Raw genomic sequence first — 24,610 nt, 5'->3', positions numbered from 1 at the left:
TTACGATTTAGAACGCCAACATCACAACACTTCAAATGTATTTAAAAACACAGCAACCCTGTGTAATGTGCAAAATCACAATAGAACCAGTAACCCAAACAGAAGCTGGTTAATAATAGGGATGCATCTATCGGATTTTATAGGATTGTTTACAAGTTTAAAGTAGCGTCTACATTTTTCAGTAACGTGACTAACTCTGTTTTCAAAGTTCATTCAGTAACAAGCTATGTTTCCCCAAAAACCAATGGCACTGCTTTGCAACCATGCAAACTAACAACTTAATCATACATTACATACTCTCCTCGAATGTTCTTTCTCTTAAAAAGCATTGGAAAGTCTGATTCATTTTTAGTGAATTTCCTATGATAGTGAAGTTCCTTCGGATGGATCATTTATATACACTACCATTCAAAAATTTGGGGTCAGTAAGATTTAAAAAAAAAAATTAATAGTTTTATCCAGCAAGGGTGCATTAAAAAGATCCAAAGTAACAGTAATTTATAATGATGCAAAAGATTTGATTTTCTTGGTTTTCTTTACACTTTCTATTAATCAAAGAATCCTGAAAAAATTTTATCACAAAAAAAGTAGCATATTTGTTTTCAACATTAATAATAATAATAATAATAATAATAAATGTTTCTTAAGCAGCAAATCAGCATATTAGAATGATTTCTGAAGGATCATTTGACACTGAAGACTGGAGTAATGATGCTGAAAATTCAGCTTTACATCACAGAAATTCATATTCAAATAGAAAACAGTTATTTTAAATAGTAATAATATTTGACAAAATTACTGTTTTTACTGTATTTTTGATCAAATAAATGCAACATTTGTGAGCAGAAGGGACTTCTGTCAAAAACATGAAAAAATCTTAATGAGCTTAAACTTTTCATCAATGCATCTATAGCAAAATATTATAAATGCTGTTGTCCATTGCTATATGTTCCTTATATAAATAAGGGTGTTTTAAGTTTTATTAGTTCTATATAGTGTAAATGTTGTTCAAGTTGCTGTCACTCTGAGGTCATTCCGTCAAACCCCTAGGTATCTTAGTCCATAGGTACTGCTCTGATACAATTATATAGTTTCTTCTGATTATATTAAAATTAGAGCATTATCATTAGTTGGAGTATCAGTACACAAGTCAGTAACAGTCTGATACCAAATAATATATTTATAGCAATGAATGTCAGTTGTTACCAAAACTGGTATAAAATATTGAGACATGGTGAGTGCTTGAATAATTGTAGTTGTATAACGATTTTGTACATGACGTGCCCAGTTAATATGGACGTTTCTCCAAGGTGTAACTTTACTGTCCGTCAAATGGTCAGTGTGAGAGTATCAAAACATAACAATCTAAGTCATTTCTGTAGCACAGTGCTTAAGGGAATGCTTGAGTTGAATGTGAGCCTCTTCTTGAGGCCTGAAATAAATGAGCACATCTTGACTTTGACCTGTAATCCGTGTCTATTTAAACAGCACCTACTCCATAAGAATGTGCGCAAGTTAGGTAAGCTGCGGCCGTGCTGCTCACAAACCAACCCATCCCTATGTAGTCTTCTCAAGCTGAATCTGGTTGTAGCAGGCCTAAAAAGCAGAGATAAACAGATTAAAAGATGGAAAAGAATGAAAGGGGACTAGTGATTGTGTGGGATAAGATTATCCTTAAAATTCAGCTTTTCAAATAAAACAATTGGTTCATAAAACCAGTGTAATGTTTCTTGTCCCTAAATATGTGTGGAAAAAAAGAAAATGTCATTTCATTCTCACTTTGAGAGTTGTCAACATGAACCCAAGCTGTCCCAGCTGTAGACTGGAGTCTGTAAGGTCCTCTATCAGACTGACTTCAGAGCCCAGGTTTCTGATCCTACACGTTCACAAGCAAAAGGTTATTTACGTGGGCAGACAAACTGAATGTTTCAACTGATAACTTCATTGCCGTGAGGTCTATATGCAGTGAGAGGTTTGGAAAAGTACCGTGCGCGGAGCACCACATAGAGGAAGATTGGAAAGAGGTCATCCATGGACCATAGAAACTCCAGCCCAAGCAGAGCCTGCACGTCCTGGGTGACCTCCTCAAAGGTCAGCTGTATCACCTGCAACTTGTCTGAGGGAGTGAATGCTGTGCTGTAGAAGCAAAGACAACAATGAATATATAAGAAAGCTGCTACTAAAGTGTTGTTGTTGCTGTTTTTCTATCCATGTTATACACAGACAGTCTTTACCTGATCTGTTGCAGGGTTTCAACAGCAGTGGCAAAGCAGGCGTCTTTAGTACTTGGCAAGACCTGTCCAATAAATCCAATTGAACCATTTAAGTTATTTATTTTACCACGAGTTTCATCACTGATTATTTTCTTAGAAATGACAGAAAGGTTCACCTGCTTTATCTCTCCCAATTCAGAGATAGAAACTGGCCAGAACTTTCTGGAAAACAAAGAGACATTCATCTAAAAAATGTAAAAGCCACCGTGCTTCCTGGACTGAGGCTTTGATTAGTCATTATTATACTGTATACAGAGACAACGGAAAGTATTTGGACTCTTAAACCATGCATACAATATAAACATTTAATTGCATAAGGAACAAAATATTAAATACTGTATATCAAATATAATATTACATTTTCGTAGACTTAATGATACCACTTTTCTATATTTACAGTATAATGCATTATAAGGGTATTCTTAATGCATTATATGCAAGCATATTACAATATTTATGTATCATCTCATGAATAATCGTAATGACAGTTATAATACATTATAATCAGGATTTGAAATTACATTTTTCAAATCACAAACCAATTTGACTTTTACCTGCACATAGCAATAGACACTAGGGCGCTTTTTGCCCTCTTGGACATGTGGCATATATGAGAACGGGTTGGAAAAAGTGGCCTGTTCATTGACTACTAGGTCTCTGGTAGAGCATTTACCGGTCGTACACCGGACGGGAAGCACCATTCTGCGCCTCACAGACAGGCTTAATGCACACCGCTCGCATCATTCTGTACTCGCATTCTTAAGTTCAAGAGAACAGTGAATCTAATCACAATACAGGCAAAAGTTCACTCCAAGAATGAAGGAAGAATGAAAGTGGTGTAAATGAGTTTGAATGAAGATATTTGAAAAAAAAAAACCAGCAGAAATGGAAAGAGAAAGTGTGATATGAAGCATATATATTCAAGCCACAAAAACAAACCTGTTACTGAAAAATGCACGATACACAATCTCCTAAGGTAAAGTCAGTACGCACATACATAGTACAGGCATGAAACTAAATGAACGCTGATTGGTTCTTCCAACGCACCAGTCAATCACCAGTCAATCATGGCGCGTGGCGCAATTATGAAAGCTTCTGTTATCCCTCCTCCTCCCCAGCACCACCTGTAGAGATCTGCTATGGGGGTTCTACCATTTTTTTGCAGCAGCCTTTCCCTTTTGTTTGTTATTTAGACTAAGCTGAACAAATTATTGTATTTTCTCTATTGTATTATATCTTGTCCGCCAAAATCAAGCTACGTATATTCCATGCCCCATGTCAATAAATGCTGATTGATTTAATTCATCTGAAATATATTTGTCCTAAATCGTTGTATTTTAATTGAAAACTATGTGAGTGATGCTGTTGTGCACCAGAGTTGTAGATGGGGGCCGTCGGTGTGCTTACGGTCATAGAATTTTCAGGACAATTTTTGAGGTCTCAGAAAAAGCGCTATATAAATGTAACAAATTATTATTATTATTATTATTATAGAAAACAGTGTTTGAATTTTAAAGACGTGGCACTGCAACGCCCATTCTCTAAATGTGCGACCCTCTTTACTAATGTTTGAGGCTAGTTTTAGGGGAAGGGCTCTGATAGTGATGCCATGCAAAGTGATAGAAACATAATTTATGAATCATAACCTGCCAAATTGGCTAGTATGTTGATATGCGTTACCCGCCACTGTGGATTTTCACCCGCAATTGACGGGTGTTAATTTCAAACCCTGATTATAATACGTAACCACTATTAATGGTTACACCTTTTAAGAGTATTATAATTACCATAAGAGGATTATAAATTCCATTTGTATTGACATTGTCATGATAATATTCTCTTAAGTTTAATTAAGTTTAAAACCACTTTATAATATCTTATGGCTGTTTAAGAGGAGACCTAGTCTTTTTTACTTTACTTAAAGCAGACAAGGAGCACTTTTAAATGATTATGAGATGATACAACATAAAATATTTATTTATAAGGCATTATGCATGCATTATAAATATAGGATTCATAGAGAGTGTAACCGAATTGACCTCTACTGATGCATTTTTGCAATGTCTTTGAATTAATTACCAAGGACACGTGTCCAAATATATTTTGTCTTAATTTTAAAGAATATGTCAATTGATTTATCAATTAAAAACTACAAAACTATCTACCAACTGTCCGTTGGCATAGTGTGAATTGGCCTTTAAGCATCCAATCGTTTTTAGGGCCACTATAATTGCATCATACACACTGTAATAGAGTAAAATTTTATCTTGTACTCTTCCTTTTGTCACTTACTGTTGTACTCCAAGGAAGGCTAGGAGGGCGAGATCAGGCTGTTTGTTGAGTCTTAGCACACAGTTCCAGTACACTTCCTCCTCTCTCTCTTTCTCTAGTGTGTAGAGGGTGAAGAGAGGAGGGTAAAGCCTCGGCAGCAACACCGGCAGGAGAAGACTTGAGCTGCTCACTAACCAACTGCAGAGCACACAACATACACAAGCCTGTTTAATTGTTATGACATCTACAGAACAGATACATTTGGGACAGATGCACTATTTTCATGTTTAACAGTTTCTGAGTAAATCTAGTAGTGATGCAAATCTGTAGTTCAGTCATAGTGGTGCTGTCTTACCCCTGCTGTGGAGTTTCTGAGTGTGTACTGCTGTTAAAAGAGTCTGTGCCCTCATCTGAGAAACTGGAGGAATCCAGAATAAAACCTCCGTCCGCAGGAAGACCAGGAAACAGAAACCTACAGCAAATATTTATAACACTTGAAACACAACAGCTTTTTCAGGAAAATCAATGAATGCAGTGGTCTATGAGAATTGTAATGAAATCAATGGTATGTCCCATTATTACATTTAGCAAAGTTCATTAAGTAATAAAGGAAAAATAATGAAAGAAGAACAAAGCCTTCCCTTTAAGGAAAATTAACTTTGCAAAACACTTCACCAGCTTTTAAAGCACTGGGGTATGTGGGAGGTCATCATGACGCAATTACAGAAAAGCCTGAACTTGTTACCTGACTATTTGGAATATACGTGTTAGGTATGACTGGATCTCCTCCACTGCCTGCTGTAGGAGACGTCTGTTGGAGCCCACGCCAACGTAGGTCATCCGGTACACAGTGACGAGGGTCTCCAGCAGCCAGCCCAGTGGGTGCAGCGGGGTATCACAGGCCTAAAGGGAGTTATTACACCCCAAAAAAGGTATTCAGACATTTAAAAATTTATAAATGTACAGTACTGTTCAAAAGAGCGGGTTTTTAAAAAGAAATTAATACTTTTATTCAGCAAGGATGCATTAAATTAATCAAAAATGACAATAAAGAATGTTACAAAAGATTTCCATTTCAAATAAGTGCTGTTCGTTCGAACTTTCCATTTATCAAAAAAAATATATATCACCATTTCCATAAAATATATAACTGTTTTGATAATTGACAATATTGATAATAATAATTTCTTGAGCAACAAATCAGCATATTAGAATGATTTCTGAAGGATAATGTGACACTGTAGACTGCTGAAAATACAGCTTTGCCATCAAAGGAATAAATTACATTTAAAATTGTCATAATATTTCACAATATTTCTGTTTTCACTTGGTAAGCATATGAGACTTCTTTCAAAAACATAAAAAATAGTAAAAAACTGTTAAAAAACAGTAGTGTAAGTGCATTTTATAACAAAATATTTAAATACATTGCATTTATTTTTAAAGACAAATATCAAAAGCACACATTTCAAAACATCAAAAAGTATTTGGACACTTTATAGCTGTTAAATGTTAGTGGAACATGTCTACCTGTAGTTGCTCTTTATGGACACCTGTATGAACTCAGTTCTCCACTAAAAATAACCTTGACACCAGTTAGTTCAAAGAATATATAGAAAAGTAGGTAACACTTTATTTTACAGTGTCCTTGTTACATATGTTACATGTAATTACCATAGTAATAACACTAAATTATGCATAATTACATGTAACTAACCCTTAACTAAGCACTAATCCTACCCTAACCCTATAGTAAGTACATGTAGTTAATTAATATTACTCAGTACTTAAATATGTAATTACACTGTAACAATGACACCTTAAAATAAAGTGTAACCGAAAAGTATATTCGTTTTGAAACAAACAAACAAAAAAACCTCTAGCATCATCCGTTTCCACTTGGTTTGATATTTTTATCTATTGCAGTGACACGTCCAATTGTCCAATGAGTGTCCAAATGCTTTTTTGAGGCATCTGTACAGTTCTGCAGACTTGACGTTAATAAGCTTTAGGAAGTCTCACCTTCAAGAGATACCGACGGATGTTGCTGAAGGAGTCTGCAGTAACAGGGCCCACATGTTGAGGAATCACCTCAAGACTCTCCAGCATCTTAGTCTGAGATCGGCTCAGCTCCCCTGGACTAAAAGACATACATACATCACTGGTGATTTCGTCACACATTAAGATGCTCCATTCACTTACATTCATGTGCATATGAACAAAGAAGTTGTCTTTTGCGTACCAAAGTTCAAGTTTGGTGAACTATTGAATCAGTATTTGTTATTTGGTATATATATATATATATATATATATATATATATATATATATATATATATATATATATATATATATATTTTTTTTTTTTTTTAAAGAAGGTGACATCTTATCCTTCATTATTTGTTGTAAGGCATTTTTGTGTGTTGTGTGCACCTTTACTCGTTTATCATGCGTGTGTACATACGAATCTCTCTGTTGTCTGCGTCTGGCAGTGAGGGATATGGCGATGTTCTCCCAGGCTTTCTTATACACTCCCTGACCAGGAGTTTCACAGCCTAGTCGACCCCAGCACTCCTCAAACACGGCTTTCCACTTTTCTTCTGCAGGCACTGCATGTTGACCAGCCACACTACACACACACACGCACACAGATGTAAAAATACAGTACAAATAAATATACAGTAGGCCAAAGCATTATTCATGACAAACTTACGGCATCTTTCTTTCTCTCCTCAAAGATTCAAAGGGTTTTGTGAAGGTTCCGGCCACTCTCAGACCGGTTCCCCAGTGACCATCAAAGACCCCATCCAATGAGTCACCATTAGGCATGAAAAGGACGCCCTTCACATCCAGAAAATTACAGGAGTTTCAGACAACCACAAATGCAAAAATCACAAATATGGTTTCGACAAATTTGCTGTCACAGGAAACTGTCACATTGTTTCAAGTTCACCTTTCCACACAGAGTCCAGTCTTCTGAAAACTCGCCCTCAAAGACTGTGTCATCATCACAGAGAAGAGTCCCATTGCCCTGTATCAGGAAAAAAGACATACTGTAGTATGCTACTTAAATAATATAAAATAATAATAAGTATATATTCAATATCAGCAAATGCAGGCATTTATGTAATATTATAGTGTCCCCAGCTCAACTGACCATCATCTTGTTATTAGTGTGATTCCCTTCATAATACAATCCAAACTGAGTGATAACGACCCCGTCTCCATGTCGCTGGTCATCAAGCCATATTCCCATGTATTTCTCTCCTCTGAGAGATATAGAAAGAAGTTGATGAATTGTTTATGGCAGGAGGATGTTTACAATCTCAAATTTGCTAAATACAATGCGCATACCTGCTGAAGTCATCACACACACCGTAGCCTGTTCTCTTCCCTTGAACCCACTGACCCACAAACACACTACTGGAGGAAGGAGAGGCCAACTTCCCACTCCGTAACATGCCGTGACCATGACGCATGTTCTCCCTGAATGAGCCCTCGTATACCTCACCTGAAGCATGCCTGCAAAGACAGAGCAATCAGAACATGGGTAAGGTTCAAGATGTTCGGGGTCCCTGATAAACTGATAATGCCCCAAAGATATCATTTAACACACACACATTTATATAATTATTACCAGTATGTGCCAAAGCCATGCATTTTCCCTTCCTTCCAGTGACCTTGGTAACGCTCAAACTTGTTGAGGGTTGTGTTGGGCATCATATAATCTCCAAATCTACACAGAAAAGTATAAAAGGCTTATATTTTACTGTTCAAAAGTTTGGGGTTGGTAAGATTTTTTGGAAGACTTCTTTTATACTGCATTAATTTGATCAAAATACAGTAGAACAACAGTAACACTAAAAATATTATTACAATTTAAAATAAATGTTTTCAGCAGCCATTACTCCAGTCTTCAGTGTCACATAATCCTTCAGAAATCATTGCTCAAGAAACATTTCTTATCATTATCAATGTTTAAAACACTTGTGCTGCTTAATATTTTTGTATAAACCGTGATACACTTTTTCAGGATTCTTTGACGAATAGAATATTCAAAAGAACAGCCTTTATTTACAAATGTGTTTTTTGTAACATTATAAATGTCTTTACAGTTACTTTTGATAAATTTAATGTGTCCTTGCAGAATAAAAGCACTAATTTCTTTCAAAAAATATATATCTTACAGACCCCATCTTTTGAATGGTATTGTACATTCCAAAGAATCTGCAAGCACAAGTATGTTCATCTTTAACAGTGTGTGTACTGACCCATCCTCCAACCCGTTCTTGAATGTGCCACAGTAAACTGTCCCATCTGGCCATTTCAGAATCCCTCTATTTAAGGAAAAGGAGAACAGAAGGCACATGTATCACACATAAACCGAGGTAAGACTCAAGAGCCACTTTCATTTGAGCTACTACAACATGATCACAGTGAATCCACAGTGGATTAAAAAAAAAACACCTTACAATGCTGTTCACTCGAAAAAACAAATGCATGACAGCTCTGCTTAAGTGGTTGAGAGAAATTATTGGATTATTGTATAGACTGCGAATACAAACAGTCAGCATTGGCATGTACTCACTTGCCATGAGGTTTGCCTGTTAGCCAGCGGCCCTCGTACGAAGCATCCTTGAGTCGGCCCTCTTTGCTGAATGTGTAGGTGGAAGTACGTGACACAGGAGGATCTCCATTCTGGCTGCTTCTAGACACATGTGTCCTCCTATTCAGGCCTGCAGCAAGCACGTCCTCAATGGTCTGATTAATGGCTCTCAGCCACTTTCCCTAACAGATAGGAAGAAGGCGGCAGAATTAACGCAAAGCAGAGAAACTTCTCAATCAAACTCTGACTGCATCAGTGCATTACCTTTTCCAGAGGGGAAGATGCCAGAACAACAAAGCTTTCTTCAGGTGTGGTCAGCTTAAGGGCAAGTCTAGCAATAACAGTTATAGGTTAAACTGGGGCAGAAATGTTTTTGTATAGGCACAACAGTGTCCTTGAAACTCCCATTTAGCATGTGCGAGAGCATTCCCAACGGCTTAATATTTAATGAAATGTCATTAAACTACACTAAAATGAACTACAACTGTTCAAATTAAAGATAAAAGATGCTCAGATGAGTAACTTACATGCCCAGACTTTCATCTGAGATGGGCTCCACCCACAGTGTAGCAAGTGGGTAGATGTAGTGAGATGAGAACTGTAGGAAAAAAAGAGAGTTTATTCAGTTACTCAAGCAAACCACTCCCTTATCTACAGGAATAAAAACTAAAGCCTTTGCATGCTGTGCTGCTGCTGCTGTTGCTGCAGAGTCAGGAAAGAACAATTTGTAAATATAACAGGTTTGCCTGAAAGAAGAAATACATTAGCCAGATTGAAGACTTTCTCAAGAAGAAACTTTACCCAGCCATTCACACAAACACACACCCATGTACCTACATAATTCAGAATAATGACATGCTCTAGTGCACAAGGGAAACCACACCCAATACCCAAACATTTCACAACAAATAAAGCATTAATCAACAAAGTTGAAAAAAAAAATCATTTTGTGGAAATAAAAAGTATGCAATGACGCAATATAATGTGATGTGAAATGTTATGATGTGCTATGACATGATATGATAGTATGTGGGTCTTTGTCTAACTTAATAAATACATCGGTCACACAACTCTACCTCTTACAGACTATTAAAAGTTTATGCAGACAAAAAAGGAATTGAAACATTTAAATGCTGGATGTTTTCAAGACGCTGGCATAGGACCAAGAAGAAATACAGACCAACCAAGCAAAATGTCACTGCATACACAGTTCAGTTTCAAAAACCACAAGGCAATATAAAGCAAATTAAGCAATATGCCAGCATATTTGAAAATAAACACACACACACACACATTCTTGTACATCTATCTTTATGCGGACATTCATTGACACGATGCAATCTCTAGCCGCTTACCCTAACCTTACCCATCACAACTAAGTGGCTAACCTGAACCCTTACCCTAAACCTACCCTTAACCTAAGTATAACCTTATCCCTAAAACCAAGTCTTGACCCTCAAACAGGCCTTTAAAAGGGTCTCAGAAAGTGAGGACCGGCCAAAATGTCCTCACTTTACTCTCTTTGTCCTCACTCCAATGGTCTAAAACTCAAACTGGTCCTCACAAAGATAGTTGTACAAGTACACACACACACACACACACACACACACACACACACAGATACAGACATACAATGAAAACAATGGCCCTGTCCCAAATGGAACAGTCTTCCTACGAGTCCACATTTTTGTGACGTAACGCTGCTTTGACTGTGAATCAGTGCAGGCTTGGCAAAAGTGTGCATCGAGGTCACATATCGACCGCAAAGGGGGAGCTTGCGAGCACTAGGGCTGAACGATACATCGAATTTTCATCGTCATCGCGATATGAACTCGCGCGATGAACACATCGCAACAGACAGCCTGGCACGATGAATAATGCCTGGTTCAGATTACAAGATTTTTGTGTCTGTTATGATAGTCACGGTGTCAGATTACACGATTTTGACTTCTAAAATCTTGTCATGTCGTGGACAAGAAACATGTCAGACTACACGTTGCTTTCCGACCAGTCATCGCGTGCCGTCACACGCACGCATTTACTCGCACAAACACACACACACACACACACTCGCTCACTCGTGCGCGCACACACACACTCACCCTCGCTCGCTCACTCTCTCTCTCACTCACTCTCTCACTCACTCACTCACTCACTCTCTCACTCACTCACTCTCTCACTCACTCACTCACTCACTCACTCTCTCACTCTCTCACTCTCTCACTCTCTCACTCTCTCACTCTCTCACTCTCTCACTCTCTCACTCTCTCACTCACTCACTCACTCACTCACTCACTCACTCACTCACTCACCACACAGACACACACACACACACACACACACACACACACACACACACACACACACACACACACACACACACACGCACACACACACACACGCACACACACACGCACACACACACGCACACACACACACACGCTCACTCACTCACTCACTCACTCGTGCGCACACACACACACTCACTGTCCCTCCCTCTCTCACTCACTCGCACGCACACACACACACTAGCTCAGGCTGGTAATAAACGTTTGACCTAACACGCAAAGAACCAATTAAAGCACTAAGACATGGGGTATAGCTAACACATATACACTATCACATTTGAATATTTATCGCAAGTCATATCGTCATCGCAATATTAAACAATGTTATCGCACATCGCACATTTTCCCCATATCGTGCAGCCCTAGCGAGCACCCTTCTGAAACCTAAAATGACATATGGGACATGGACGCACGCGCACGCGGCAGCCATTGTAAGTCCACAAGACCAAAATGCATAATTATGAAGTGTGCCATTTGGGACAGGGCCAATAATTGATTTATTTTTATAGTTTCAATAAATGTAGCTTCATTGTTAATTTAGCTTTAGTTGCTCTGCAAATATATTGAAGAGTAACAACTATAAATTATGTAAATTATTAATTTACTAATCCTTAACCTATAGTAAGTACATGTAGTCAATTAATATTACTTAGTACTTAATGTATAATAACACTGTAACAAAGACACATTTAAAAAAAAAAAGTGTAACCAAATGATGTCTTACAGGTTCTGATTTTTTTTTATTCCAGTTTTGGCCTTGTTTTAAAGTTTAAAGTATTTTAAAAAGATTCCAAGTCAGAGCAAGGTGTCACATGCACGCTATCATCTCTGTTGCCTATTCTTTCTGTACATCAGATTTCATCATAGCATAACTGAACTCGCATTTTTTTCTTTTTGGCAGAATAATGCACTTCAGTTAAAAGTAAAAACAGCAAAAGATGCCAGCAGATAACTAGCTCGGGACACGTATATTAGCATATTTTAAAATATCCAATAATTGCTCATATCAGGCTTTAAAAGAGCAAAAATGCATTCAATGTCTCAAGTCAAGCCCTAAAGAATACACTGATTCTGTGCAGGCAGGAACTTAAACACACAATACTCACAAGCTTCTTTGAAGGTATAGTGCCCTAAATGAATGAAGAAAATAAAAAAGAACATGAATGACATGAAAAAATGAGTGTAATGACAATTACAGGGTGGTAAAATTTGTGTTAAAAATGTATTAACCTGTGCATGAACCAAGACATCACTGAAGAGGATGAACCAGCTGGCAGAGAATCTTCCAGCGTTTTGCAACGTCAGAGCTTTATTACTGCTCTCACAAACCAGACGACGAGACGGCTTACGCAGAGATTCCTGAGAAAGAAAGAAAAGATCAGGTAAAGAGAACTGCACACATGGAGACACATCACATGTGCACATCCTTCTGCCCAGCCACCAACAGGTTTGCACATAAACTAACCAGAAAACGTATCTGAAATTCATGTGGTCATATCTGCTGGCATTTAGCCCTGCAGCTTGCTGAGCAATTCAATTTCAATTAAAGGAAATAGTAAGTAGGTCAACTAAACCACATTATACAGGGGAAGTAATATACATTCACAAGTACTGTCTGCCAGGGTGTGAAATTAACACCAGCCAACAACGTGCTGGTGATTATTTTGCATTATGTGCTAGACACTATAGCAGGCTAACATTTCTTCATCTTTTTTGAAAACCATTCTCAGATTGATCTTTGACAAGAAATACTGTTGCTTAGTAATGACGACACATTTGGTATGGTAAGAATGAAAAGTTCATTTTATTTGCTATTTGTTTGGACCTTAGTAGATTGTTGCAGCTCAAATCCACAATGCAAGTACTCTTGACACACACTCATGCTAATGAGGTGTCATTTCTCACACCCTCATTTCTCAAAGCAAGAATTTTGTTATATATAGTATGTGAATGCTTGATGCATCAGCTGTTAGAACTTCATGCTTTGTGTGTTTCATTCACGTGTGAATTATTTTATAGTTTAATTGAAACATTTAAAATAGCTGCCGGGCAAATAAGCTAATTTTCCAACCGGACTGCAGTGTAAGACCGAAAGGTTTGTAATGAATTAACAAGCGAGGCAGTGCTACATTGGGAATCTAGCTAAAGGGTTCGATGTGCAGCAGGAATTTTATTAAGCATGTTCATTAGGTACATCTTATCAAATTTTAATTAAGTGAACCAAATTCACTTCAGCCAGAAGAAACACTATGGTTGAAAATAGGGATGCACCGAAATGAAAATTCTTGGCCAAAGCCAAAACTGAATATAATGAAACTTTCACTTGGCTGAAGGCGGCATACCGAACACGTTTTTTTTTGCCTTTTTTCGGTTTATTTTGCCAATTCTTCACCACTGCATAAATTTAATAAAATGTTTTTTACTATTTTGTCTTGCTTTTCCAAAGAAAAACTAAATTACAAAACTACAATTTAAAAATATTTACTTATTGCTGAACATTTTTTTAACATTCCAGCAGACATTATACCAACAAAGCACAACATAACTTAAAATTTTTTTTTATTTTATTTGAGCCTCCCTTCTTGAATAGCCTATTAGCTGCCTATTAGCCTATTCGTTTTTGCAGATGCCCCCCTTCTAGACAATTCAGCAAATCAGTGTCTGTAAACCGCCATTTTTGAGTCTTTCTCGGACAATGCCTCCACACTGCCGACATGTTAGCTGCATTTATAAAGCGTGCGCGCCACTCACTCTACACTGGTTACTATTTGATTGCGTCATCAAAAACATAAAATTGTTGTTTGCCAAAATGTATTCGGTCTTTTCACTTATTCGGTTATTTCGGTTTCCGAACATTCTGTGTAATCCTAGTTGAAAAGTTTGAGTTCAGCAAGGATGCATTAAATTCATCGATAATGTTACAAAAGATTAAAATAAAATAAATGTTGTCTATTTATCAAAGAATCCTGAAAAAATAATGCATCACAATTTCCACAAAAATACAAAGCAGCAAAACTGTTTTCAAAATTGATAATAAGAAGAAGAAAGGAGAAAATCAGCATATTAAAATGATTTCTGAAGGATCATGTGACACTGAAGACTGGAGTAATGATGCTGAAAATTCAGCTTTGCCATCACAGGAATAAATTATTAAAAATATCTCAAATATATTTAAAAAAAGAAGACAGTAATTTGAAATTCTAATAATATTCCACAATATCACTGTTTAATTATATTTTTTTATCAAATAAATGCATCATAAATAAATGATCAAATAAATGCAAATCATATTCTGTCCCATACCGAATTCTTTCCTTTGAAGGTCTTCCAGAAATTGAAAGTGGCCTCAGCATCTTTTCTCTGCTTGCTGACAAAGCGAGCTAAAGCTTCATATTTGGAGCAGCCATTTTGAATCCACTGGTATTCCTCAGTGTTCTAAACAATAAAAGATTAATGTCATATATTTGCATGCCACTTTCATTCCATTTAAGAGCATAATGAGAAATGGATTCTTTACTTACCACTTCAAAGCAGTTGGCTAGTTTCAGAAGTAATCTGTTATACCCATGCAGGTGCTGTAAGGGCATCCAAAACAAGTTGACCAACAGATCACAGGGTGATGGGTTCTTCTCCTTGGACTCTACCAGAGACTGTATCAACTCCAGTTTCTTCCCAAATAATTCTCTAAAGAAACAGGTCATGCATGAACAAAGAGTACCTCAGACAATTAATGATAGTGTATATATTATCATGATATGTTAATGAGAACGCTGGCTCAGATATGACAACGCACTGTGAGGGTTTCAGCAATGACTGGAATCCTCCCATAACAAGAAAGTTTCCCACTGGATCGCTGTACCTGAGGATAAAAATCATCTTTGGTGTTATTATAGAGATTTTAAAATATAAAAGATGCTGTTCTCTTTTTGAGTATGAATAGTATACTTGCTCTTTATAGATGTCAATGAAAATAGCTGTGTTCTTGATCAAGACCAGTGATTTGATCGCTTTGCCTCGCTGCAGGAAGTTGGTGAGGGATACTGAGTGCTGTCCTGTCAGATGGCAAAGCTTGCTGAAACTACTAGCCATCCCTTGAAACAGCAACATGGAGGACTGACCCAGAGACGAGGCCAAACTCGCTACATTACAAGAGAGCAGATACAATCAATATCCAATTATAAAACCCAATAACAATCCACAAGATCGAAACGAAAAGTGCAATGAGTAAAAAAGAATCCGTTACATACCACGAGCTAGCAGGGGGCTCAGGATTTGGCTCTTCACCTTGCTGAGGATGCAGTAGAACTTCCTCTCTGCCGAAGCAAGCTCGTGGACTGTCGCTATGAAACCCATTGCGTTCTGATCGGCCAAGGCCAAACAATTCAGTCCTCCCCCAAACACTCTGCTCACATAACCAATCTTCACAAAGGATTCAGCAAAATTAGAATAAACTGATGCTTTACATTAAACAATTAATCACAATCATTAAAACTAACACAATTCCCTTCCAGTAATATTATACATATCAACCAATCACTGATACTTGCTAGCAAAAGTATGTATTCAAGTGCAATTAAATTAATGTTTTTATAATATAAATATACATATATATAGGGCAAGATTTACTAAACAGGGCAAATTAGCATGAGAGCGCAATACCAAAAAAGCACAGATGAGAGTGGAAAGTTTTGTGCATGATATACTTATGACACACAAATTAAAGAACAAAGATGCAGCCGGATCATTTCCACAATGACCAACGCAATTGCAATCTACAAGCGGCGCAAATTAGTGTCTGGTTTAAGAAGTGTTTTTTTGGGTGTTGAATAATGGCGCAAATACCAGTAAATTGATGAGTCAAAACCTTAGTAAATCACCTTGCGTGATTCATTTAAATACTCTCCTCCCATAAATTTAGTGTCTTCAAGGAAAACCCCTAAAAAAATGCATAAGCAATAATGTCAGCCGCAAAAATAACTGTGTCCACGCCTTTTCAGCATTCATTTTTGACTGTGTCTTTAGTAAATCCTGACAGTAGTTTAACGCCTAAAGAAGGTTTGCGCTGGCGCAAGCTGTTAGTAAATCTGGCCCATAGTGTCTTGTGGAAAGTCTACTTTGTTTTAGCACATTTTTTATGTGTTATTATTTTTTATTGCATTTTTATCATTAATATTTTTTTCTTCTTCTTTGTCACTGATTTTGTATTTTAATGATGTACGATGTTTTGATGTATGATGTTTTGTATTGTAATGATGTACTGTATGTATAACAATCTTCACTGAAGAAGAATGGAATCAACTAATTTAGTTTGTTGAGTTTGTCATTTTACTACCAGCCTATCTGCAGCAAAAATAATTAATTGTAAAAATAATTAACTGTTAAAACAATGTATACGAACATTCATGCAGAAGGGCAGAAGGGTGGGCGTCTGGGTGTAGGTCCCGGAGAGGGGATGAGCGCTGTCAGTGTTCTCCATCACCTGCTCTCCGCTGTAGTAGAGAATGGGCTGATAACAGTCTCCATCAGCCAGCAGCAAAGTGTGCGTTTGCCCTGCTGCCACGTCCCACACACGGATACCGTCAGAGATCTATCGACACATGCACAACTGCACATTCATTTTTATACAAGGAAAGGAATGCCTTAAAAGGGAAGGCTTTCAGAAAAGGTGACTGCACAATCACATCATGAAAAAATTAAAGGATGTATACCATGGTGAGATTAGGAACTGTGCAGGGAGCATTCATATGACCCAGCTGCCCAAATTTGTCACTTCCCCAGGAATAAACCTGTGAGAGAGGAGAAATACACACTGATTGTTATTAAGAAAAGGTGAAAAACAAACTGTGTAGGGATCTAGAAAAAAAGATCCCATTAAAAATATAAACAGACAAATAATTAATCATTTTAAACCAGTGTTGTTATTGTTAACTAAAACGATTAAAAATCATATCAGTAATTGAAATAAAAATGAAATGAAATGAAATATAAACATCAGAACTTTTGAAATGTTGCCTTGGAAAGTAACTGAAATGAGTACTAAAATTTCAAAAACCTGAAGAAATTTAAGCTATAAAGAAATATTTAATAATAATAATAAAAATGACAAAAAAGTAGTTTTTAAGTACTAAATATAAAAATAAAAACAACTTAAAAATACTATAGTAGTATAGTATATATATATATATATAAAAAAATACTAAAATAACACTGGTTTAAACTTTTCAAAAAAAGACCTTCCAAAAGCACCAAGGTGTTTAAGCATAAGCAACTTTATTGTATTTCACAGCCAAATTCTAGATGCACTACACTGTCCACAAAATTGAAGCAAAATCCACCAATAACAGAAGTCGCTGTTATCATAACAATGGCAATGACAAGCAGGATTGTGTTGGCGATCTGAAAGCTGGTAAGGTAACGTTAGCTAGTAGCTACCTACTTAAAGTTTGTATAAAGCAAGATTTCTGATAAGAAAATCATACATTAAAATTCACAATGCTTTATGGGATAAAAAATAATATCCTCATAGATATACAGTCTTGTACCTTGCATCTTTTTTCATGTATATAGCCTACATTTTTGCTATGAATCAAACAAACTCTTTGGAAAGAATTCTACAGAATCAAATGGAGAAATATTCTGAAGTCCCTCCTTACCTGACACTGAGCTGTCAGTGCCAAGGAGTGATTTGCTCCAGCTGTGATCTTGACAACTTCCTTTTTACTTAAACTCTTAATGCAGAGAGGCTGTAACCTGCAAGGAGAGAACAAAAATGTTTCCAGTCATGCACTGTGGTCAAAGAATTCAACGGTTAAACATGAACAAAACACGTATGTGTTTATGAGGGCTCTATTGTACCTGGGCAAATAGTCTCCATGACCTAGCTGACCTTCCTGGCCCCTCCCCCAACTCCACACCTCGGTGTAGAGGGAAGGAAGGAGATTTCTGGATTCTGAGGTAGAAGTTGTTGTCACTGCACCCACTACAGCTCTCAAATTGTTGGTTCGATGACTGTCAGAAGGCGACACTGCAATTCAACAAGACAGTGTAATAAAATGTTTCTTAAATAAGTAGAATTTCTACAAGAAGTTCTTTAAGGGTTAGTTCAACATGAGGGTGAATAAATATGACAGATTGTTTATTTTGGGGTCAACTGTCCCTTTAAAGTAATTTTTATAATTTCAAGAGTTTCAACAGTGGTCTTGGCACTACGATTAACATCGATGCAGCATCATGCAAAATAAAAGCTTTCAGTAACTGATGCCATTGTAGAAATACCCTGTGTGCAGTAAGCCATGACTCATTTCTTTTGCAAGCAAATGGGTCCCATAAAAGGGGGTTTCCATAAAGTAAGTAGTATTCGACAGGACATGCTTTACTATGTTGGCTGGCCTCAACAATAAGCTTGGCCCGCTGAGACAGAGTTTCAGGCCTTTTAGGCCAGTGCTGCATTGCAACTGAAAATTTTAAATGAATTTTTATGCCTTGTAAATTTAAAAAGTTATTTTCTGTGATGCAAAACAAAAAAAAATTATAATTTTTTGGTGATGATTAGCTAGTAAAAATGTTGGCTTGATGAAATTCTGAATGAAAAGTGAAATTCTAAACTAATGGCCCAACAGTTGGGCCATCAGAAAAAAAGCCGTGATTGGTTGATTAAGACAACGCACTTTATAGCGACGTATACCTGCAACCAAATAATCAGTTAGTAATTAATCAAATTACTAACAGTTTATTGAGCCATTAGTTAAAGGCTCAATCAAACCGAAAAGCCTTCAAATAAACACCTCAATCGATCCGATTGAGCTCAATGCCTCAATTCAAAGAGGTGGTGCAGACCTGAAATAATCTGATCAATAGAAAAAAGTAAGCATGTAAATGCTTGAATCTGAATATTTGGATTCCAAAATATGGTATACACATTAGGGGTCGACTAGCCCGAACCTCGAGCTGAGACTCGAACGTGGGTTGCCTTATGCACAGCTATGGCATATGACACAGCGCTGCCCACAAGGCTATTGCTCCTACATAACAGCTTATTTTTATCAGTTAATTTGTCTTTGGGTCTGAATTCGAACTGCATTCATTTGGATTGGCGGAAATTAGTGCATGTAAACATACTTATTGTAGAATAAATAAAATGGTATAGCCACTGATATAACATTTTATAAAAACATATTTTAAAAAAGCCATGAGGTTTACCTGGAGAGAAACCCGGTAAAGACCCTCTGCGATCATGTGCTTCAGTGTCCTCTAATGTGATGTCCATAAGACTGATGCTCTTCTTACTTTGCAGAGAATTGGCTGGACAGAAGTCCATTCCAGCAGTGTCTCCGCCCTCCTCACAGGACTCAAATAAACATCCACTGCTGATTAAAAGGTCACTGATGCAAATGCCTCCATCCACACTTGAGTGTAGTGAAGAATCATCAGAAGTGGAATCCAATATTGGTAATAAACTGAGAGAGTGTTTCCGGTCTGTGACGGTATCTGATGCACTGCGTTGTCTGGCAGAAGCTGTGATCCTATCAGGTCTGCTCAGTGTCGGTGAAGAGGGACGTAGTGTAAGCTCATCACTTTGGTCTGATCGGAAAGGACACGTGAGAGATGTCTGACGGCTCGGAGGATGGGAACCTCCTACTGAGGTGGCCTCGGCCTGCTCAGCGAGGGTCTGGTCCGAAATCCTTTTGAGGTAGTCTTTCAGAGCCTGCTTATCAGGGTAGGGAGTGCTTTTGGTTCGTCGCAGACGTACAGGCCCAGCCTCAGATTCAGCAAGGTCTAGTTGAGTCTCCTGGCTTGTGGTATTTTGCTGAGATCCGAATGAGGATCCCTGGCCTGCACAAATGTTATTCGAGGTCAGTGGGGATACTTGGGAGTCGGGCGAGGAGTTTTTGGTTATTGGTGTCTCAGCTGGAGAACTTTGTCCTGATCTTCGACCTTGTTTAGAATCAGCCAGTTCCACTCCAAGTGGACAGTAATGCTCATCGGAAATAATAACATGGTCATCCTTTTCAGTCATGGTGAAAAGGCTCTGCTTACACTGCCCACATCTATCCCGAGTTTGCTGACTGGCCTCTGGGGAAGGAAGAAACTGAACCAGAGCCAGGCTGTGGAACCCACCACAAGCAATCTGAATCACATATCTTCCCACTAAATGCTCCACCTTCTGGGGTGTCCATACCGGGAATACGCTGGTAACCAGTCCCAGCTGGCAGCCACTACCCCAGGCCCACACCTCATGATTTCTTGACAGGGCCAGAGTGTGCTGCGCTCCGCAGGCCACGTTTAGGACTTGGACCAGTTGTGGAGGATGGGTCTCACCATCCACCACACTGACGGGAGTGGGATTGGGTACCTGCTCCTTTCCAGAGATACCACACTGGCCATGGGAGTTCTCCCCCCACATGTGGACGAGGCCATCCACTGTTACAGCAGAAGAGTGATAGCTGCCCGCCGACACGGAGATCACATGCTGTTCCTTCAGTGCGCTCTCTAAAACAGGGCTGGCAGGCTGAGAACTGACTCGTTTCCACGGCTGCTCGCCAAAACTATACACTTGCCCATCTGAGAGAGGAATACGTTTGACAATTAGAGTGTGTCCAAAAGATTTCATGAGAAATCTCTTTATCTTTATCTCAATCTATCCACAGTTTTTTTGGCATTTAAGAACCCTTTTGAAATAGCAGTTCTAACGTTCATAATGTTAGATTCCTAAAAGTGCTAAAAAATGTACTGTTTACAAGCAGTAAAAATGGCTTGAAATTATTATTCCCGCAGAAGACAATTAGCCTATATAATTAAGGGGTCAGAGAGAGGGTGGAAAACAGCCATGAAATTTTTTAATATTACTGATTTATCGCCATCAAAAACTCGACCAGTACTGTAGTATACAGTAAGTGAATCTCAGGAGAATAATATATATATATATATATATATATATATATATATATATATATATATATATATATATATATATATATACATACATGATGAATTTTATCCTATGAAATATATATATATATATATATATATATATATATATATATATATATATATATATATATATATACATACATACATGATGAATTTTATCCTTTGAAATATGATTATAGTTGCGGTCACAAGTTCATTTTGCACTGTCCTTCAGAAACTAAATAAAATACTTGCATGTTTCCCAGAAAACAAAATAAGCAGCTCTGAAAATAAAAAAATTTGCTATGATCATTGTATTCAAAAAAATGTCTCTTATTGCATAGCTTTATTGAGCACCAGTCAGAATGTTTGACCCTTTTATAATAGTTATGTATGAGTCAATCAATTGTCCTCGATGTGAAAAGATTAATCTCAAAATCATACAGCGACTGCTGAGAAAAGTTGTTCAAATATGAAGAACATGCTGGAAAAGCAAAGAATATGCAGGATCTGGCTTCTCAAACCAGAAAAAAAAAAAATTAGGGCAGAAGGGAACTTGATTTTAGGAATTGTGGGATGGTTGTGGTTTGCTATTACTGTGATCTCATGTGAGTCTCAACACTTTAGAGTAGAGAAGAGATGTCAATGCAAGAGGGAGAGGAAGTTATTTTGATAACATTTTACAAAGATGCATGAATTATTGAAAAATAGTATGCACAACCATGGATAAATTATTTATAATAAATACTGCAATATTCCATTAAAAAAATAAGTTTAATTTCATAGTACTTAAAATGCTCAGGACAACCAAAGGACTCAAAAACAACTCACAATCATGAAAACTGGTAGGCCTAAACAATCATGGATCATCCAGGCAATGGCATAGTACTAAGAATCAAGTAGCCTATAACTTTGAAATGGGACGTTTGTATAGATTTAGTTATTCTTTTGGTCTTGTGGACTATCTGCTATGTGAAATAGCTTATTCAAGGCAGTACTAAATAAAGCAAGCATTTTTTTGTTAAAATGAATACAATTTTGCAGATTCTGCAAAGTGCGTGTAAACTTATGACCACAACTGTATGTAACTCGTCGTTTCATTCTCATTTCAAGAGAGATCTGACCTTCTGTCAGCAGAAGTCCATGTAAATTCCCCAGGGCAGCATGAAGCACAGGCCTGGACAGAAGCAGTCTCTCTGGGGACACACCGCAGAAATAGCCCTGCCATCTGTAGAGCACACCTTTCTCTCTAGAGCCCTCATCTTCTCCAGAGCTGGGACGAACAAAAAAACACATTCGTAAAGAGTCAATATCTTTCAAAAATCAATTTTGTGTTCAACTTGGTGGAAAAATAACAGCATGCGTGTTAGTAACGTCAAGAGGGAGAGCAAGTAATGACAGAAAGACCATTTTTAGAAGAACTTTTCTTCAAAAAGTGACACTTTATAACAGAAATGAGTACGCACCTGCGCTGTTCCTCCATCAGCATTATTCAATCCATTATTTTCGACGGTGTGACAGCCATTCCAGTAACTAAATTCAGATAAAATTGTGAATTAAACGGACTTCACAAGCGAAATTTGCTCACATAAACGTCCTCACTCACGCATTTACTAAGTTATCTGTCTCGAAATCACACTGAAACCGCCCTACAGAGCATTAAAAGTAAACAGTAGTTACGCTCGCTTAAGTTCAATAAGTCTACAAAACTTTGCAGTATGTTTTTCGTGAAATGTGTGACATTCTGCAGAAGTTTAAGGGAGAATCGCTGTCGGCTTTTGATATCTGAAAGTAAAGTGAAAGCTCGCGACTGAAGTTGACAGCTCTAAAAATTTGTTTTGGGAGCTACGGAAAGCGCGGAGGGTCAGTTTCAATGTTCAGATTTACGTAACGCGGATGTTTGCTGAAAATCCTGAAACTCTGAAGTAATGCAACTGTGAAAATAGTTACTGGGAATCTGTTGCAGCAAAGCTCATTTGAGCTGCCCGGCCGCCACTCGATTGATCACTCTAATTTTGAAGAATTGTCTATTTGTAATAGTATGCTAATTGGCTTGTTGAATATTTAATTGTATTTAATTGTATTTTTATTGGGGTTTTGGCAATATTGTATGAAAACAATCCTACCAATAAAGTGCTTTAAATCGATCATTGTTTATATTGTATTTACATGTATGCTACATGATAAAGTCCATAGGCCTATCTAAAAATAGGCCTAGCCCTAGCCTATAGGCTATATACTGTATATATATATATATATATATATATATATATATATATATATATATATATATATATATATATATATATATATATATATATATATATATAATGTATAGGCCTAAACATTTTCGTGTAAATGTAGGCTTACGTTTTTCATTTATCTTCATCCTTTAACTCTGTAAGTACCTGTATCTGTATATCCGTACCTTTAGCCTACTTGTCTCTTTACCTGTAGCCTATCTTTGGCACTGTAAAGCTCGACATATGAAATAATAGTCAGAAAAATCTTTTTTTAAAGAAGAGCAACATATTTTAAGTAATCTAAAAAAATAAATAAAAAAAGTTTGTATATGTGTCTTGAGTTTCGTATTTTATACGTCTTTTATTGCTCATATATAGCCTATGGTGAGAATATGGAGCTCATAAGGAGGAAAAAACACCTGGTGAATTTCTGATGTAGGCTAATGTAAATCAATTTAAATCTATAACAGTATAGCACTTACAGAAAATGCATATAAACATCAGTTCAGTTGTCAATATCTCCCAATGATATGTCTTATAAGATAATATTTAAACGCTTAGTTTTATGATCAAAGCTCTGTAGTTTTAACTTTTCCAAATAAGTGCAATACAATGACAATGGAGAGACGTACAAATAAACAATCCTCTATCTAGCCTCACGTATATATCATATTTGATACTTACATTTTAACATGATTAAAAAAAAATAAAATAAATTGATGTATGGATAATCAGGTAAACCTAAGTTGCTTCTGTATAAGTGTTCATCTTGAAATATTGCCATATTGAAATATGCATGTTGATCACTTAAAGGCGGCCTTAGAGATTTGCATTGGGTTAAGACATTTTCTTCATCCATCCTTGTCTACAACATTTAACCTGTATATTCATGTACATTTTACATTTTATCAATGAGACCCTGTGTTAAAATACAGTTCATCTCATCTTCATGAATGGCACCA

At 37.1% G+C, this 24,610-nt stretch overlaps 1 protein-coding gene across 1 annotated transcript; it reads right to left on the bottom strand.

Moving 5' to 3' along the window:
- Nucleotides 1-737: 737 nt before the first annotated feature.
- Nucleotides 738-23,249, bottom strand: als2a (alsin Rho guanine nucleotide exchange factor ALS2 a). Its single transcript, XM_079881285.1, has 33 exons — nt 22,872-23,249; nt 22,530-22,678; nt 19,696-21,057; nt 18,352-18,520; nt 18,150-18,246; nt 17,205-17,282; nt 16,895-17,083; nt 15,744-15,915; nt 15,446-15,635; nt 15,290-15,355; nt 15,018-15,180; nt 14,800-14,931; nt 12,727-12,855; nt 12,603-12,626; nt 9,676-9,746; nt 9,413-9,479; nt 9,131-9,330; nt 8,814-8,879; nt 8,180-8,278; nt 7,897-8,064; nt 7,700-7,811; nt 7,496-7,573; nt 7,256-7,383; nt 7,007-7,171; nt 6,567-6,684; nt 5,290-5,447; nt 4,900-5,016; nt 4,566-4,742; nt 2,390-2,435; nt 2,235-2,296; nt 1,987-2,136; nt 1,780-1,876; nt 738-1,596 (listed from the first exon to the last, which is right to left on the bottom strand). The coding sequence occupies exons 1-33, from the start codon at nt 22,892-22,894 to the stop codon at nt 1,558-1,560; spliced, it is 5,061 nt and encodes a 1,686-aa protein (XP_079737411.1). The 5' UTR covers nt 22,895-23,249; the 3' UTR covers nt 738-1,557.
- Between the last annotated feature and the right edge of the window lie 1,361 nt (nt 23,250-24,610).

Source organism: Squalius cephalus (assembly GCF_949319135.1).
Source record: "Squalius cephalus genome assembly, chromosome: 9".
NCBI classification, from domain to species: Eukaryota; Metazoa; Chordata; class Actinopteri; order Cypriniformes; family Leuciscidae; genus Squalius; species Squalius cephalus.
Note: the sequence above shows the minus strand (reverse complement) of the source record. Positions and strands in the feature narration are given on the sequence as shown.